Source organism: Heterostelium album (assembly GCF_000004825.1).
Source record: "Heterostelium album PN500 unplaced genomic scaffold PPL_contig12, whole genome shotgun sequence".
In the NCBI taxonomy this organism is placed as follows: Eukaryota; Evosea; class Eumycetozoa; order Acytosteliales; family Acytosteliaceae; genus Heterostelium; species Heterostelium album.
Window position 1 is genome coordinate 924,411 of NW_008805089.1, and position 17,131 is coordinate 941,541.

A 17,131-nucleotide genomic window follows, 5' to 3' on the forward strand; every position below is an offset into this window, starting at 1 on the left:
ACATTATTATTATTGATAGTCAAAGATATATAATAATGATTGCCAGGACAAACAAAACAAACAAAATTTTCGGACATTAATAAACACAAATTAATGAAGTGATTTATAAAACTTTTCTTTTGCTTTTTTTCTTCTCACCAACATGCACCCAGATTTTTTTAAATATTTTAATTTTTTTTTTTTGTTTTAAAAAAAATCCACATTTTTTTTTTATTGTCTGACTCTTTCAACCCTCTTATATTTTTGAATACATTGTCTTAAATATTATTATAATCATCATCATTCATTATCAATAGTAATATTGTAATCTAATTTTATTAACTAATCTATACTCTTTTGTCGTGTAATCTAGATTTTTATTTTTATTTTTACATTTTACTCTTTTTTTTTTTTTTTAATATTCTATTTTTTATAAAAGTTTTGTTTGTTATTTAGTTTTAATAGTAATAATAAAAAGATTATATTAAAGAATATAGATTGTCAGAATAGATTAATAATAAAATAATAGTAATAAGAAGAAGAAGAAGATGAATAGTAAGGGTACAGTTGCAATTACACTCTCACCAGAGGAAGAACAAAAGAAGTTCTTGGAGGAAGCCAAGAACAATGTTATGGTACAAGGTCATCATATGAAGGTTGCACTTGACAATGGAAAGTTGATGGATGCTCTCAAGTACACCTCAGACATCATCAACGAGCTTCGTACATCGTTGCTCTCACCAAAATCATACTATGCACTCTACATGGTTGCATTCGATTACCTGCAACATCTCAACTCCTATCTCTTTGAGGAGAAGCATGGTAAGCGTATGATTGAACTCTACGAAGTCGTACAACATGCCGGTAATGTTTTACCAAGACTGTAAGTTTCTATTATTGATAACATTAATTAATTATTGTTTAACTTAACAAAACACTAATCTAATTCAATTTAAAAACAAAAAAGATACTTGTTGATTACAGTTGGATCCGTTTATATCAAGACTAAACAAGCACCAGCAAAGGATGTTTTGAAGGACTTGATTGAGATGTGTCGTGGTGTTCAGCATCCAACTCGTGGTCTTTTCCTTCGTTACTACTTGAGTGAGGTCACAAAGGATAAGCTCCCAGATGTCGGTTCCGACGAGTCTGGTGGTACCGTATTCGATTCGATCGAGTTCATCGTTCAGAACTTCACAGAGATGAACAAGCTCTGGGTAAGAATGCAACACCAAGCACCAACCAAAGACAAAGACAGAAGAGAGAACGAACGTTTAGATCTCAGAGTCTTGGTCGGTAAGAATCTCTCACGTCTCTCTCAACTCGAGGGTGTCGACCAGAACGTCTACTCCAAGACCGTCCTACCAAAGGTAGTCGAACAAATCATCAACTGTAAAGAAAAGATTGCTCAACAATATCTCATGGAAATCTTAATTCAAGTAAGTTAAAAAAAACACTTTGATAATTATAAATATTTAGTTAATTATATCATATATTAATAATATTCCTTTTTCTTTTCTTTTTCTTTATTTTTTATTTTTATTTTTTATAGGTATTCCCAGATGAATTCCATTTGGCTACTTTAGATACAATTCTTTCTACATGCTCACAATTGCAGTCGGGTGTTGATGTTAAAGCTATCATTGCATCACTCATTGATAGATTGGCCAACTATGCCTCACGCAATACCATTCCAGAAAACATTGACATCTTTGCTGTCTTTTTCAACAATGTCAAGGAGATCATCCAAAACCGTGCCAACATGGAGCTCCAAGACATCCTTGGTTTACATGTATCTCTTTTGAATCTCACTCTCAAGTGTTACCCAGAGAAGAGAGAGAATGCCAATGCCGTTCTCGGTCTTTGTCAACAAATTCTTACCAACAAGAGGTATGTAACTTTTATATCTATCTATTCTAAAAACAACAATTATTAATATTATTATTGTTGTTATTATTATTATTGTTGTTGTTATTTTTTAGCAAGGAAGAAATCAACAAACCAACTTGTGTCAAACAAATCATTTCATTGTTGCAAATTCCATTGGAAGTTTTCAAGAATGTTTTGGCTGTATTAAAGTTGACAAGCTATCAACCATTGATCCAATTCTTGTCGTATAACAACAGAAAGAAGGTATCGTTGGATATCGTTAATAATACAATTAAAAACTCTACCATCATCGAAGAGCCAGAGGATGTCAACAGCTTGTTGGAGACCATCCAGACCTTGATCAAGGACGAGACCGACCAGCCAGAGATGGACGAGATCGACAAGGAAGACTTCCAAGAGGAGCAAAACAAGGTTGCTTCTCTCATCCACTTGTTCGACAGCGAAGATCCAGAGAAGCTCTTCAAGATTTACATCGTCGCACGTTCCCACTTTGGAAAGGGAGGTGCCCAACGTATCAAACACACCTTGGTACCCTTGGTGTTCCGTTCACTAAAGTTTGTAACCAAGTTGAAGAAGCAAGTCGACGACGGTATCATCTCACTCGATGAGAACCAATGGACTTTGATCGGTACCAAGATCTTTAACTTTGTCATGGAGACCATCAAGGCGTTGGTCGACATCAAACTCTCGGAACTCTCATTCCGTCTCTACTTGCAAGCCATTCAAACCGCCGACAAGTGCAACCTCCAAAAGATCACCTACGACTTTGCCATCAAGGCACTGGTCATCTTCCAGGAGGACATTGCCGACTTCAAGGCACAAGTCAATGCTTTGACCTTGCTCATCTCCACACTCAACTCGTTGTCGTTGTCCGATGTCGAGCTCTACGAGACATTGGCCGGTCAAACCATCAAGCAAGCCACTCGTCTCCTTACTCCACACGATCAATCGAAGCTCATCTCGTTGTGCTCACATCTTTTCTGGGTCGATCACGACACCCGTCAATACAAGAACCCAGACTCTGTTCTCCAGGCTCTCAGAAGATCGCTCTCGATCATCACCAACCAATCGGATGCCGGTCTCTCTGTGTTTGTTGAGATCTTGAACGAATGTATCTACTTCTTTGACCAGAAATCCGACGCTGTACCACCACAATTCATCAGCGATCTCGTCGAACTCATTCGTACCACCCACAGCAAGGAAGGTGACTCTGCTTCAGTCTACCTCCAAAACACCATCAAATATATCGCCACCAAGAAGGAATCAGACAAATCCTATGCTGAGATCTCTGTTTAAATAACAAACTAAATTAAATAGCTAACAAACAAACTAACAAACTAAATAATAATCAAATTTATACAACATAACTTCCACAAATTTAATAATTATTCATAAACTAACTTTTATAATATGACAACAAAAACAAAAGAATGTTAAACAAAAAGACAACTATAAATAAGAGAATTCTATAACTAATAAAATTCCTTATTTACAAAATTGTATCTTAAATTAAATATAAATATATCTATTATTGTTTTTTATTGAGTTGTAGTTTGTACATCTACTGCCATAGGATCCGATGTTGTATTGCTATTTCCATCCGTTGTAGTAGGTGAACTCAAGTTTACTGGAGATTGTTTATCTGTTTTCTGTTTCTTATTGCTACCTGATGACGAAGACGATTTCTTTGTTTTCTTTTCATCTTTCTTTGATTTAATTAATAATCTACAATGTTAAGAAAGAGAGTGATATCATTAATATCAAGTGAACTAAATCATCATGATTAAACAACTTACAATAACTTTCTATCTACACTCGTTACCAATTCTATATCTGGTTTATCAGGTACTTTCAGTAGTATCTCTTTAATTTCATTTATCTCTGTCTGAATTTGTTGATGATTATCAAATGGTTTAAATTTCAATTCAAAATAACTGTTGTTTGTTGTTTGTTTGTTTGTTTGTTTGTTTGTTTGTTTGTTTGTTAATAAAGAGTTGATTATTACAACTAAATAATGTTAAAACTTACTTTGAAAATGGTGGCCATGCTAAATCTAGACATGCCAATGCTATTTGATATGGGTGATAGAGGAAACAACAATCAGTGACAACCGATTTTAATACGAATTTCTTTGCAGCTTCATAGATTGTTTCGAATGTAAAGGTTGATGAGTTTAGCCATTTCGAATGTTGGTTGCCTGCAACGAGATCATTAATATCCAATAGCAAACCATACAGTGGTCTAAAAGGATGATAGACAATCAGGTGAAACATCAGTGCTTCCAACAACGGTATTTCCATCTCTACAATAGCTTTCGGTGTTGTCTTTACAAGATTCGAGTAGTAATCAATCTCCAAATGATTGTCTTCCGTCTTACAAGCTACATATATACAAACTTTCATTGCCTGCTTGGGATTGACTTCCATCACTGATCTCTTCAAGTAGAATCTATTTAAATATGCAACTGCTGTACACTATTAATAGATAACCACAAATTAAGAGTTAGTGCCTAAGATTGTCAAAATCAAATATATTATGATTCATTACATACATAAACAGCATCTGGTAAGTTCATTTGTTGACCTATTTGCATTATCATTTTTTTATAGTGAAACAAGAGCTGTTGTTCTTCGTAAGGTGTCACAAGATTAGAAGTATCGCTTACACCCGATGCAGCTTTCAGTGACTCACAAAATGCATTGTTAACAGAGTTTCTTTGTTGCTCTAATTCCTGTTTTGTGAATATCCATGATTTTACTTGTGTAGATCCTTTATATGACATATCATATATATATATCAAAATGTATTAGAAAATTAATTAATAATAGATTCAAATCTGATCAACTAAAATTTTTTTGTTTGTTAAAAAAAATTGAACATGGATGATGATAATCATCAAAATAAATGATTATCTTTTTTTTCTTAGAAAATCGTACCCTTTGATTTTCTAAAACAGATAATAATCTATTTATTTACTTTTATTTTTTGTTTTTGTTGATGTGCTTTCATTTTTGTGTTTTTTTTTGCTTTGAACCTAGAAGTATAACATCGTTGAAGATGGATACCCGTGTTATAGAACTTTCATCACAGTGAAGATCCAACAAGACACCTAGTTTAAGATTCTTCTTGTCTATAAGGATATCATCGGTCATTGTTCAGTCTTCAACTAAAAGATACACACGGCAATAGTATAGAGGAATTCAGATCTCATGCCAAGAGCTCAGCTCAGTTATCAATAGTGATCGACTCTTTAATATGAAAGAGTACACACCAGGATAACAATTAGTAATCTTCGCTTAGGAGAAAAAAAAACAAAAATGGAAACAAAAAACAAACAAACATATAAATAAATAAATTATTTAAGCAAAAAAAACAATCTAAAAAATATTAGTTCACCAACAATAAATCAGGGATAAATTAATTGTTCATTTAAGTTTGCCAACTGTTTAATATAAAAAATAATAATGCAAAGTTATAATTATATTAATAAATAATATAAATTTTATATATTCTTCTCTAATAAGATTTATTAGACTGAACAAAATAATCCAAATTAATAAACTAAAAAGTGAGAATTTAAAAATAAATATTTATATTATTTATTAATCTTGTGACTTTCTAATAAATTAATAAGATTGTTTTAAACGGGGAGATAATTTTGAGAAACTTTTTTTTTTACTTTTTTTTTTTTGTAATTCATTCACTGCAAAAAAAATTATAAAAAGACATCTGAGATGCTGTTTTTTTTATGATTATGATTTTAAACATTTTTCTTTTTTTGAATTTGAAATCAAACCAAAAAATAAACCAACCAAATAAATAAATAATAATACATATTAATATTTAATTGTATTATTATTATTATTAAAGAAAAAGATAAGAATTTATAGTTTTAGTTATAGTTAGTTTAGTTAAATTAATTTTTAGATAGTTATGAGTGCTCCACCATCTGAAGTTGTACTCCCAGTCGAAGGACAAAGAAATATATTGATTACATCGGCGTTGCCCTATGTCAACAATGTTCCACATCTCGGAAATATCATTGGTTGCGTGCTGAGCGGTGATGTCTACGCTAGATACTGTCGTATGCGTGGATACAACACCATCTATATCTGCGGTACCGACGAGTACGGAACTGCAACAGAGACAAAGGCACTGCAAGAAGGTGTAACTCCAAAGGAGATCTGCGATCGTTATCACGTCATTCACCGTGATATCTACAAGTGGTTCAACATCGGATTCGACAAGTTCGGACGTACCTCGACCGACTCTCAAACTGAAATCGCACAAGACATCTTCATGAAGCTCTACAAGAATGAGCTGACAACCTCTGAAGAAATCGAACAACTCTATTGTGAAAGATGTAATATGTTTTTAGCTGATAGGTAAGTTTATTAAAATAATAATTATAATAGTTATAAGTTATTAATATTTAATATTATTTTTTATATAGATATGTTGAAGGAACATGTCCACATTGTCAATTTGAAGACGCAAGAGGTGATCAATGTGATAATTGTACAAAGATGTTGAATCCAACCGACTTGATTAGACCACGTTGTAAGTTAGACTCTACCACACCAGTTCTCAAGTCAACCAAACATATCTTTTTGTCACTTCCAAAGATTCAACAGAGATTAGATGACTTTGTAACTCAATCATCTCCAATCTGGTCGGAAAATTCCCAAAGAATCACTAATTCATGGGTCAAAGGTGAATTGAAATCAAGATGTATCACAAGAGATTTGAAATGGGGGTATGTAATTAAACATATTATAGATAGATAGTTTTAACAAACAAGTTAACAATTATTATTTTTATTTACTATAGTACACCAGTTCCATTGGAAGAATTTAAAGAAAAAGTATTCTATGTTTGGTTCGATGCACCAATTGGTTATCTTTCGATTACAAAGGAATATACAGAGCAATGGGAACAATGGTGGAAGAATCCAAAGAATGTAGAGTTGGTACAGTTCATGGGTAAAGATAACGTTCCATTCCACACTGTTATTTTCCCATCGTCTTTGATTGGTTCTGGCGATCAATACACTTTGCTCCACAATCTTTCAACCACCGAATACCTCAATTATGAATCTGGTAAGTTCTCAAAGTCAAGAAATACCGGTGTTTTCGGTGACAATGCTATGGGTACAGGTGTACCAGCCGATATCTGGCGTTACTACCTCCTCTCCAACCGTCCAGAAAAGATCGACTCGACATTCTCGTGGGCAGACTTTGGATTGAAGACAAACACAGAGTTGCTCTCCAACTTTGGTAATCTTGTAAATCGTGTGCTGAAACAGGTATCTTCGGATCTCAACGGTGTCATTCCCAAGATCGAGTTGAACGACGAAGACAGACAATTCATTGCCGATGTCGACAAGCTCTACATTGAGTATTTGAATGATTTGGAGCATGTGCATATCAAGGACGGTCTCAGAACTGCCATGTCCATGTCAAAGCTTGGAAATCAATACATGCAATCCAACAAGCCATGGGAGTTGAAGGAGAAGGATCCACTTAGATTCGGAACCATCTTGACAGTACTCGTCAACACCATCAAGCTGTTGGCAACCGTTTTCGAGCCATATCTCCCAGAGATCACCGCCAAAGTCCACGAACAACTCAATATGCAACCAACTAAATACTCTGTGAATTTCGAATTCCTCATCACCGAGGGACATGCCATCTCCAAGAATATCGTACCACTCATCAACAAGATTGAGAATACCGATCTCGAAAAATTCCGTTCCAAATTCTCTGGACCAGTTCTCGAGGAATTCCCATTGGATTTACAGGTTGCTCAGATCAAAGAGGTCGCTGACCATCCAACTGCAGAGTCGTTGTACGTTCTCAAGGCAGAGTTGGCAGGAGGTGCGGTACGTACTGTTGTCGCCGGTCTCAAGGCAACTCACACCAAGGAACAGCTACTCAACAAGAAGATCGCATTGCTATTGAATTTGAAGCCAGCCAAGTTCCAAGGTGTCGCTAGTGAAGGTATGGTTGTTGTAGCCGACAATGAAAATAAAGAATCACCAGTTGTTTCATTGTTGTTGGTTGCCGACAACACTGAGCTCGGAACCAAGATCAACGTCAAGGGTATGAAGTTGGCACCAAAGCCAGGAATGGACTATGTCAAAGGATTCAAGAAATTGGATTTGAAGGTCAAAGACGGTGAGATTCTCTTCAAGGGTGCTCCAATTCACATCAACAATCAACCATTGACATTAGAAAAACCAATCTCAACTGGTATTCTTAGATAAAAAAAAAAACAAAACAATACAAAAAAATAGAATAATATAATAATATAAATAGTTTATAAAATATATAAAAAATCTCCAATATCAATTCCTACTAGTAAATATAAATCATATATAATTTTCAATCAAGTTCCAGTATATAAACATTCATTATAATTGTAATTAGAATAAAAAAATCTTGAACATGTTCTTTTTTCTCAAAACTGAAAAGAAAATAATAATAATATTAAATCTATCTATTATAATTTGATATAAGATTTCATTCAATCAAAACTATATAGATATTTTTCAGTTAAATAAATATTTACTCCTGCTATTCTAAATGATAACATTTTATTTGAATTGAATATTATTATCGATAGAATTTCCAAAAGAGGAGTTGAATTGTTGTTCCTAATTTTATCTATCTACACCCAATATAAAAATATAAATATTATGATTTTCAAATCTCATAGTTATTGGATTCAGTTGGAAAATTCACCTTACATTTTTCGAAAATGAAATACAACACCCATTTCATCGATATAAATTTGGGGGTTCAAATAAATATATTACAAAAAAAAATAATCAATAATTTTATATTATATATTTAACATTGAAAAAATATAATATAGATATTTTAAATAAAAATAAAATGAAGTAAACAATGTTGTATATATACACATCAAACCTTTTTGTATAGGGAGTATTATTTTATTTTCATTGGTAAAATCGGAGGTATGATGTATAGAGATAGATGTTTTTACTTGGTGTTGATATGTTCAATGCGCATTGGTGATGTAACTACATTCGCAATCTTTAGACATGTCCAGATTCGTCATCAATGACATATTGCACTAAAATTATTTGGCATTTCAATGACCTCAACTACTACTTCTACTACTATGCTATACTGAGCTGCACAGCTCTGCTCCTTCACCCTTCACTTCAGCGAGCACAAGGTTAAGATTACAAACCTATAAATAGTAAACTCGAACCGCTTAACTATTCAATATATTTCAATTATTCAATAATAGTAATAATAATAATAATAAATATATAGAATAATCTTAAATAATAATTACAATCAACAAAAACAAACATGAGAAAAGCACTTGTTTTATTTTGTATCTTTTTGATTTGTTTGGCGGTGGTATCTGCAAAGAAACCAAAAGACAGCGATGATCAACAGAATCCAACAGACAAACCAAATGACAAAGCTCCAGAGGTGACTGATGGTGATAAGCCAAAGGGTGAGGATAAACCAAAGGGTGATAAACCAAAGGGTGATAAACCAAAGGGCGATAAACCAAACGATGGCGATAAACCAAAGGATGGTGATAAACCAAAGGACGGTGATAAACCAAAGGATGGTGATAAGCCAAAGGATGGTGATAAACCAAAGGATGGTGATAAGCCAAAGGGTGAAGATAAGCCAACTGACAAGCCAACTGACAAGCCAACAGATAAACCAACTGAGAAGCCATCTGATAAACCAACCGATAAGCCATCTGATAAGCCAGAGAAACCAAAGGATGGTGACAAGCCATCTGATAAACCAGAGAAACCAAAGGATGGTGACAAACCATCAGATAAGCCAGCAAAGGAACCAAAGACTTCTGATAAGCCAGATGATGCTGGAAAGAATGATACCAAGACCAAGGGTGGAAAATCAAAGGACGAGGGTGCAAAGGGTGGTGCTGAAGAGAAGCCAAAGTCTCAAGATCACTGCAGAGATGAAGGTGCCAAGGGTGAACATGTTGAAGTTGATAAGAAGTCATACAATATTACTACCAAGCTCATTGGACGTTGGAATGATGGAAGCCGTGGCAATCAAGTATTTGCACAATATGATATCATCTTTACCAATCTCTCCAACAAAAATCTAAAGAATTTTGTCATGTAAGTAATATTTTAATTAAATAACTTTTACTTCTTACTCATTCCATTTTATTCATATCTAATTAATAATATAGTGGAACAGATCCAAAAACATTCAAAGTTCGTGATAACAAAGACATTTGGAACGTCGAGAAATCAAAGGAAGGTGATCTTACACTCTCACCTTATCAAACATCAATCAATGTTGGTGCCAGCTACACCTTCGGTTTCATTCTAGAAGGTGCAAATCCACCAGAATTAAATGTCAAACAAATCATCTACCAATGAACCAACCATTTTTTTCCCTTTTAAAATCAAAGCCACTTTTTATTTCTTCAACCATTATTATTTAATTTATTAATAATAACAGCCTAAATCAACAACAACTTATTTCTTTTTTTCCTTTTATATCTAAAAATAAAAACTAAATATCTCTTATCTTGATGTTAACAAATATATATATTCTAACTCAATATAATTTTAATCTATTATATTTAAAATATTTATTTAAATTGTTGTTTGATAAAAACAATCATACATTATACTGTTAGTTGTTATTTATTATTATTATTATTATTATAAAGTGGGAGTCTCATTTAACTATGGAATGGTGGAACACATGTTACTTGTAAAAGAGATTTCGATTTAACACAAGATTGTTGAATTGTACCAGCATAACCAGAGTTTGGTGTAATGGAACATCCGTTTTGTGATGACTGTGAACCTGAATTGCCAGATGCTCCTGAACCACCACTGGAATCTCCAGTACCCGATGTGAAATCACCGGTCATTTGAGATCCCTCTGGATCACCGCTTGTGAATTCACCGGTCGATAGAGTACCACCGGCAGTAGCAGAATTAACAGCTCCATTAGCAAAAGTGGCATATCTGAACTTTGCTAGATCACATTGGATCAAAGCGAATAGCACAGCGTTGACCTCTTGACTGGAACCGGTATTTGCGGATCCAGAAGTACCAGTGTTGAAACCAGAGGACAACAAACCAGTTCCTGATTCACCGGTAATCGAAATTGAACCAACTCCATCCTTTTCAACCTCTTTATCAACAGTGATACTGTTGCTATGTTTTTGCTTGATTACATTTGAAAATCCAGCTACATTATCGATATACTCTGAGAACAATTGAAGCTCATTGGTATGGTCAACTGGTTCGTCGAGTTCTTTTGACATTAAATATCTTGTTCCCTGTTGACCAGTCTCTGATCCTGAAGCGCTACCTCCTGAAGCGCTAGCTGAGCCTGATGAACTACCGGATCCTGATGTACTACCTGATCCTGATGAAGCGCTGGAACCTGAACCGGATCCAGATGGATTCAAAAAGGCTCTGGTAAGTGCCATACATTTGTAGGTTGGAACCCAACGATACATTTCAAGGGTATTGTTTGTTGTTGAATTGTTACAGGTTTCGTAGTAAGCCAAAACCAATGATCTCTCTGGGTATGCTGGTAGACTTGATGAGCATGTGTAACGTTTGGCGAATCCCCAATGATTGGCAGTAGAGCATACACCGGATTTATAGGTTTCAACTTGGCTAGCTTGACCAGTACACTCGGCATTGGCATAAGTAGATACAATGACTTTGTAACCTGAACAAACTACTGTACTATGTTCTGAAACAGGATCCTTGTGGAACTGCAACACCACCAATACTAGAGCTATCTGGACAATTACCTTCATTAAAAGTTTCAACGGTTACCCAAGAGGTTGAGTTATTATTTGGTGTTGGAGATGGAGTTGCTGGTATTCTAATTGCGCCACAACCACTGTTAACACACAAAATGTATACTATAATAGATAAAAATAATATATGTCTCATTTTGCGTATCTATAATTATATATTTATATTATCAAACCAATATGAAAAGAAAGTTGACCATTTATCGATTACCATTTTTAAGAGTTAGATTTGCAACAACACCGTAAATTTAATATTTATTTATTATCTTGGCATAAAGTCGGAAAAAATATCATCTTTTGCAAATATCTATTTAAGAGATGGTTTTGAATTTTGATTTCAGATAAGGTCGAGACCAATATTTTCAATTTTTATTATCGAAATTTATTAAGTATTTTAACTTTCGTTTGACAAAAAATTATCAGTGGAAAAATAAAAGGAATTTTCTACTTTTCAATTTAATTAATTAAATAAATTAGAAACTGTTTCTTTAAAAGTTACCTTTGATTTGTTCTGAAGATATTAAATCCCACTTCATTTTTTTCAAGGTTGGTATTCAAGGTTAAAAAAAAGAAAAATCTTCTAGATATGTCAATAGTATCTTCAAAAAGAAATCCCTGGTTGAATTTGAATGCTTTTTGATCTTAACAAAAAATTTGTCCTTTCAAAGTTTTTGCCGATAGGCATCTCAATAAATAATTCTTTCCAATTGAATTGATAACATATTAAAAAATTATTAATTTATTACGAGTGGTATGGCGGTACGCAAGTTAGTGTAAATAATGTATTATCATTGTAACACTTTTCATTATTATAGCCGTCATTGTGTTGAGCTTTTTTACCTCTACATCCCATCGGTTGGCTAGAATCCCCTGATAATCCAGAACCAGATCCTGATCCTGGAAGTGCGGTCATTTCTGATCCATATGGATCTCCAGAGGTATACTCTCCAGTTGGTAGAGGTCCACCGGAAGTACCACTTGCAGAGTATCCAACACTATATGTGGAGTATGCAAATCTTGTTTGATTGCATTCGGCAATGGCAAATGTAACTGAGTTGATTTGTGGCTCTGAACCACTGGTATAGATACCGGTTCCACCTGATCCTGTACTGAATGCTGTATTACCTGTAATAATACTGTCACCACCTGATCCAGTATTACCAGTTGCACCATCACCAGAAGCACTGTCTCCAGATCCACTGCTACTCTTGAATTTTCCAGCACTATTTAATTTATGCTCAACAGACAAACCAGTGAGATAATCGATATGATCTGAAAACATTTGAAGTTTCGATCTAGTATCAGAGTCGTAATCATCATCCGAATTTCTTTGCGAATAAGAAGCAGAATCAGACTCTGGAATCTCGAAATCTCCTGTACCAGTATATGGATTCAATGCCCATTTAGATATGGCAACGCAGGTATAAGTTGGAATCCAACGGTAGAATGAAAGTGTATTTCCTGATCCACATCCTTTGTAGTGTGACATTACCAAAGATTGCTCTGGATAGGCAGGTGGTGCTGATAGACATCTATAGATCTTACTGAAACCCCAAGTTCCAGTAGGACCACATTGATTGGTTGGGTAGGTAGTTGATTTGAAATGTCTATCGATACATTGTTCATCATTATACTCATTAACAATAACCTGATCACCATCGCAAACTATTGTTTTCATGTTATAACAGTCACCATTTTGAATTACAATACCACCAACGCTTGAACTAGAATAGCATCTATCTGCATTGAAAGTATCAATTGATATCCATGATTGAGTTGGTGTTGGTGTAGGAGTGGAAGTAGGTTTTAATCTAATAGCACCACAACTGTTTATATATAGAATATTTAATAAAATAGATAAAATTATTATTTTTTTCATAGTTATAAATAAGTTATTTGTTTGTTTTTAGTTTTTTAATAAATTAAAATTAAAAAAAAGATTACTAATCGTTCATTTATAAATACAAGATATTATGAGATATAAAGGTTCCAAATTTTATTTTTTTATCATAAATCTATATAAATATCATTTTAAATATCAAGATTATATTAATTTTTTTTTAAAAATTGGGAGATTAATATCTATTGGTAATATTAAGGTTAATAATCAAACAAAATCTTATTTTGATACTTTCTAAATGGCAAAAAAGCTTCTATTCTATATGACTCCTTCCCTGAAAAGATGATCAATTTTTAGATATTTTTTGCTAAATATCGGCACCTGGTCAATCTAAATATCAAAAAAAAATAAAAAGAAAATACTGATTTTTTAGTTTAAATATCTGTTGAATAAAAAAAAAAAATGATGGCAATGAGTGGTATCAGAAATTGAACAGTGATGTCATATTTAATTTAGTCCAATATTAAAAGAGAAAAATGATAGATATGATTTCAAAGTGAAGATGTGTATCGGTTGTATGAAAGAGTAAGGTTTGCAATCGAATATTGAATCGTAGCGATATGTCGAACTTACCTTTCAACGACTTGACTCACGATGTAAGAGATTGACAATGTAATCTCGACGATAATGAATGATACTTAATTAGCAATATTCTTGGCGCACTGTAGTATTCTAAATGAGGACATCATCACACATTTCATGTCAGAGTGCAAATTCCTGAAGTTCGTACTTTCTGTGGAGTGCAGATTCTAGGGGAATTCAATCCGAGAAATATAGGTAAGTTGCACGATGCTTTCTATTAATATATCAATAATTAATAATACTGACAATATGATATACCTTATCATTATAAAATTAGTTTATTAATAGGTGCAGGTGTCAAGAGAAATGTGGTTGGCTATTGAATAATTGTACGTCGTCTACTCAAAACTCATCAATAAGTTGTATTCCAAAACGATCGAATCGATCATTCGTGATGCTGTCGATTGTGTGAAGCAGTTTATCGCTATAGATGTTGGTATGAGCGATCTAACAAATGTCATACTCAAGTAAATCATTAAACCTACAACACAACATCAAACACCAAGCTAAAGCAACACTCGATAGAGATCATGTATAAAGTCAGAGTAGATGATTTCGACTAGCAAGATCTATAAACCGGATCACAATGTAATGAACTACACCAAGAAGAAAATCCAGATCATAGAGATTTCAGTACCACATACAATGTATACAAAATAGAATATAGATATTAATTGTAATGTATTAGTTAAGAAAAAGTGTAAAACATACAGCAAGTTTACTTATTCTTTTACTAGTATTTTATAAAAGATTAAAAATATTTAAAAAATTATTAATTTATTACGAGTGGTATGGCGGTACGCAAGTTAATGTAAATAATGTATTATCATTGTAACACTTTTCATTATTATTGCCGTCATTGTGATGATTTCTTCTACCGCTACATCCCATTGGTGGGGTTGTTGTACTACCTGATCCGCTAGCTCCTGAGCCTGATCCTGATCCTGAACCTGGAAGTGCGGTCATTTCAGATCCATATGGATCTCCAGAGGTATACTCTCCAGTTGGTAGAGGTCCACCGGAAGTACCACTTGCAGAGTATCCAACACTATATGTGGAGTATGCAAATCTTGTTTGATTGCATTCGGCAATGGCAAATGTAACAGAATTGATTTGTGGATCTGAACCACTGGTATAGATACCGGTTCCACCTGATCCTGTACTGAATGCTGTATAACCAGTAATACTGTCACCACCTGATCCAGTATTACCAGTTGCACCATCACCAGAAGCACTATCACCAGATCCACTGCTACTCTTGAATTTTCCAGCACTATTTAATTTATGCTCAACAGACAAACCAGTGAGATAATCGATATGGTCTGAAAACATTTGAAGTTTCGATCTAGTATCAGAGTCGTAATCATCGTCTGAATTTCTTTGCGAATAAGAAGCAGAATCAGACTCTGGAATCTCGAATGCTCCTGAACCAGTGTATGGATCCAATGCCCATCTATTTATAGCAACGCAGGTATAAGTTGGAATCCAACGGTAGAATGAAAGTGTATTTCCTGATCCACATCCTTTGTAGTGTGACATTACCAAAGATTGCTCTGGATAGGCAGGTGGTGCTGATAGACATCTATAGATCTTACTGAAACCCCATGCTCCTGTTGGACCACATTGATTAATTGGATATGTAGTTGGCTTGATCTTTCTATCAGTACATTGTTTATCATTGTACTCAAATATAATGACCTTATCACCATCGCAAACTATTGTTTTCATGTTATAACAATCACCATTTTGAATTACAATACCACCAATGTTTGAACTAGAATAGCATCTATCTTGATTGAAAGTATCAATTGATACCCATGCTGCATTTGATGGAGTTGGTGTTGGTGTAGGAGTGGAAGTAGGTTTTAATCTAATAGCATCACTAGTGTTTATAAAAAGAATAAATAATAAAATAGATATTATTTCTGTTTTCATTATTTTAAGTTATTTGTTTGTGTAATACTGTTTGTTAAAAAAAAGTAACACATCATCACTTTTATCAATCAAATATATTTTGTATTTAGGTTCCAAATTATATTATTTTAAAATAAAACAATTATAAATATCAAGGTCTTGATATTATAATCGTTTTGTTGTTAGATATGAATTCTCTTTTGAAAAATTGTAGATTATTGATAGCATTTAAATAATCAAACAAAATCTTAACAATATTTTGATACTTTCTAATGTTTTTGAACAAAAGTCCCCCTATTCAAGATGACACCTTTCCTGAAATCATGATTTAAATTTAGATATTAGCAAAATGATCTCGGCACTGGTGCCAATCCCATGGGATGAGAAAATAAGATATTTTCTTTAAATATCTGTGTTGACAATAATTAAAAAAAAAACTAAAAAAAAGTTTTTTAAAAAACAATGACAAGGTATCAATTTTTTTTATTTATTCATGTTCTTCACAATATAGGTCAAGTGATATCAATTTAGTAATTTACTTATCGCTAACTTATCTTTCGGTACAATTACAACATCGTTCTGCTTTGCCTGCACTCACTACCGTATTGGATGCCGAAACGATAGAATCGATCGTTAACGATGCTGTCGACTGTGAGAAACTTTATCGAAGAGTCACTCCGATTCGATCACTGTCGCATCGGCTATTTTTTTGTCACTCATTGTTTCGAAAATGTAGCGGCAGTGTAGGGGAATTAAGTTGGCTTTGACATCATCATTATCTAAACTCATCTTTTACATATACATATATATTATCAAAAATAATCTATTTTATATCTTTGCGCAGGTTGCAATTTTAGACCAATAAGAAACAGTAAATTGCAAGATCAGTCACAAAGTTGTTTATGAGTCAAATTATACCTATTATAGGAGATTTCTATTACTTTAACAAGGTTATGGATAAAGAGATGTACACCTTTAAGCCAGAGGATGATGCGTAGTGTTCATCGAGTCAATATTGATCCTTTTGATTTATTTTTTTGTTTTTTT

General features: G+C 33.5%; 6 protein-coding genes across 6 annotated transcripts; 3 read left to right on the forward strand and 3 right to left on the reverse strand.

The window, feature by feature from the left end:
* Positions 1-527: 527 nt before the first annotated feature.
* Positions 528-3,165, forward strand: vps35 (vacuolar protein sorting-associated protein 35; the record flags this gene model as incomplete). Its single annotated transcript, XM_020576481.1, has 4 exons — positions 528-862; positions 947-1,418; positions 1,532-1,869; positions 1,962-3,165. The coding sequence occupies 4 exons, from the start codon at positions 528-530 to the stop codon at positions 3,163-3,165; spliced, it is 2,349 nt and encodes a 782-aa protein (XP_020433730.1).
* Positions 3,166-3,407: 242 nt separating this feature from the next.
* Positions 3,408-4,651, reverse strand: PPL_05605 (uncharacterized protein; the record flags this gene model as incomplete). Its single annotated transcript, XM_020576482.1, has 4 exons — positions 3,408-3,594; positions 3,898-4,110; positions 4,262-4,317; positions 4,421-4,651. 4 exons carry the CDS (start codon positions 4,649-4,651, stop codon positions 3,408-3,410), a joined length of 687 nt encoding a protein of 228 aa, XP_020433731.1.
* Positions 4,652-5,333: 682 nt separating this feature from the next.
* metS (methionyl-tRNA synthetase) lies at positions 5,334-8,134 on the forward strand (the record flags this gene model as incomplete). Its single annotated transcript, XM_020576483.1, has 4 exons — positions 5,334-5,340; positions 5,801-6,254; positions 6,323-6,625; positions 6,700-8,134. The coding sequence occupies 4 exons, from the start codon at positions 5,334-5,336 to the stop codon at positions 8,132-8,134; spliced, it is 2,199 nt and encodes a 732-aa protein (XP_020433732.1).
* A 1,078-nt stretch (positions 8,135-9,212) lies between these two features.
* Positions 9,213-10,279, forward strand: PPL_05607 (uncharacterized protein; the record flags this gene model as incomplete). Its single annotated transcript, XM_020576484.1, has 2 exons — positions 9,213-10,012; positions 10,087-10,279. 2 exons carry the CDS (start codon positions 9,213-9,215, stop codon positions 10,277-10,279), a joined length of 993 nt encoding a protein of 330 aa, XP_020433733.1.
* Positions 10,280-10,587: 308 nt separating this feature from the next.
* Positions 10,588-12,224, reverse strand: PPL_05608 (uncharacterized protein; the record flags this gene model as incomplete). The annotated part of the gene is made up of 3 exons (XM_020576485.1): positions 10,588-11,621; positions 11,683-11,796; positions 12,188-12,224. The coding sequence occupies 3 exons, from the start codon at positions 12,222-12,224 to the stop codon at positions 10,588-10,590; spliced, it is 1,185 nt and encodes a 394-aa protein (XP_020433734.1).
* Positions 12,225-12,350: 126 nt separating this feature from the next.
* On the reverse strand, positions 12,351-16,888 carry PPL_05609 (DUF3430 domain-containing protein; the record flags this gene model as incomplete). Its single annotated transcript, XM_020576486.1, has 6 exons — positions 12,351-12,373; positions 12,529-13,514; positions 14,162-14,225; positions 14,878-14,903; positions 14,955-16,052; positions 16,881-16,888. The coding sequence occupies 6 exons, from the start codon at positions 16,886-16,888 to the stop codon at positions 12,351-12,353; spliced, it is 2,205 nt and encodes a 734-aa protein (XP_020433735.1).
* Positions 16,889-17,131: the final 243 nt, after the last annotated feature.